This window comes from Myotis davidii, unplaced genomic scaffold (assembly GCF_000327345.1).
Source record: "Myotis davidii unplaced genomic scaffold, ASM32734v1 scaffold2305, whole genome shotgun sequence".
NCBI lineage: Eukaryota > Metazoa > Chordata > Mammalia > Chiroptera > Vespertilionidae > Myotis > Myotis davidii.
This window is the reverse complement of record NW_006296075.1, coordinates 31093-32248: the sequence shown is the minus strand read 5'-3', so window position 1 is coordinate 32248 and position 1156 is coordinate 31093. Positions and strand designations below refer to the sequence as shown.

The 1156-nt window shown below is 59.6% G+C and overlaps 1 protein-coding gene across 1 annotated transcript in view; it reads left to right on the top strand.

The window, feature by feature from the left end:
* LOC102759321 (asialoglycoprotein receptor 2-like) overlaps positions 1-1156 on the top strand; it is a 9518-nt gene that overhangs the window by 1410 nt on the left and 6952 nt on the right. Inside the window, exons 3-5 of the mRNA XM_015568666.1 lie at positions 80-168; positions 267-353; positions 445-596. Of these exons, the coding sequence (XP_015424152.1) occupies positions 80-168; positions 267-353; positions 445-596 (328 nt within the window). The remainder of the gene's footprint in view (positions 1-79; positions 169-266; positions 354-444; positions 597-1156) is intronic.

Below are 1156 nucleotides of genomic sequence, written 5' to 3'. Positions count from 1 at the left end.
AGGCCCTCAGGAGGGAGTGTGGGAGGGTGGGGGCCGGGCTCTCAGGACAGAGGTGGGGTGGGCGCAGCCTGGGGTGCTGAGTGCCCTCCCCTCCAGCCCGTAGCCTGAATGACACGGTGTTTTCTCTGGAGAGCAAGCTGGAGAGAGAGCAGCAGGAACTCAAAGCAGGTCAGGCCCCTCCTCCCCTGCCCCTCGGCCTGGGGAGGGTATGGAGAGCCCTCAGATGGGCCCCTGCATTGTGCCCACTGCCCTTCTGTGTGTCCCAGATTATTCTGAAGTATTCCAGGGAGTTCAGCAACTGGTCAAAGGCCTGAACACCCTGCACTGTCAGCTGGTTGCGCTCAAGAGCAATGGTGAGTGGTGTGTACGGCAGCGCCTACCTAGCCCCATATCCTGCCCATGTCCCACAGGCACCATCTCAGAACCTCCCCACTCCCACCTCAGACTCTCAAAATACCTGCTGCCCCATTGGCTGGCTGGAGTATGAAGGCAGCTGCTACTGGTTTTCTCGCTCTGGACTGACATGGCCCCAGGCCGAGAAGTACTGCCAGCTGCAGAATGCCCACCTGGTGGTCATCAACTCCAGAGAGGAGCAGGTGAGGCCGCACCTCCCCAGCAGGAGGTGCCTCTGGAATGCGAACCCTGGGCAGCTGGATCGGGTGCTTTGTCATTTTTTAACCTGGGGAAGAGTCCAGAAGCAGCAGGCTGGCAGAACGCTGGGCGGTTCATAGTGGAGCAGCCACTGATCTAAGAAGTGGAAGGTTACAGCCAGGAGCTCGGGCAAAGGGGCAGCAGCCAGGTGAGCAGGGGGTGAGGGGCAGGTCAGGAGACAGAATGCAAGGATGAACTAATTAAAGGCAGGACTCGGGTGCAGAGCGCTGAGGGGCACTGAGAGTCCTTCTCGCTGTGTGCCGGCCTGGGATGTGGCGGGCAATTGGGTGAAAGGAGCAGAGAGGGCAGGATTCCCAGGGACACAGGGTTTCTGGGTCCCTCCAAGGCCCTCCAGGTCTCACCTGCCCACTGCACTGCCACCTCCACACCACAACCCCAAACACCAGTGTTCACAGGGAAGAGCCAACCTGTTAGAATAGGCGGGGCTTTAACACACACACACACACACACACACACACACACACACACACACACACACGATGGT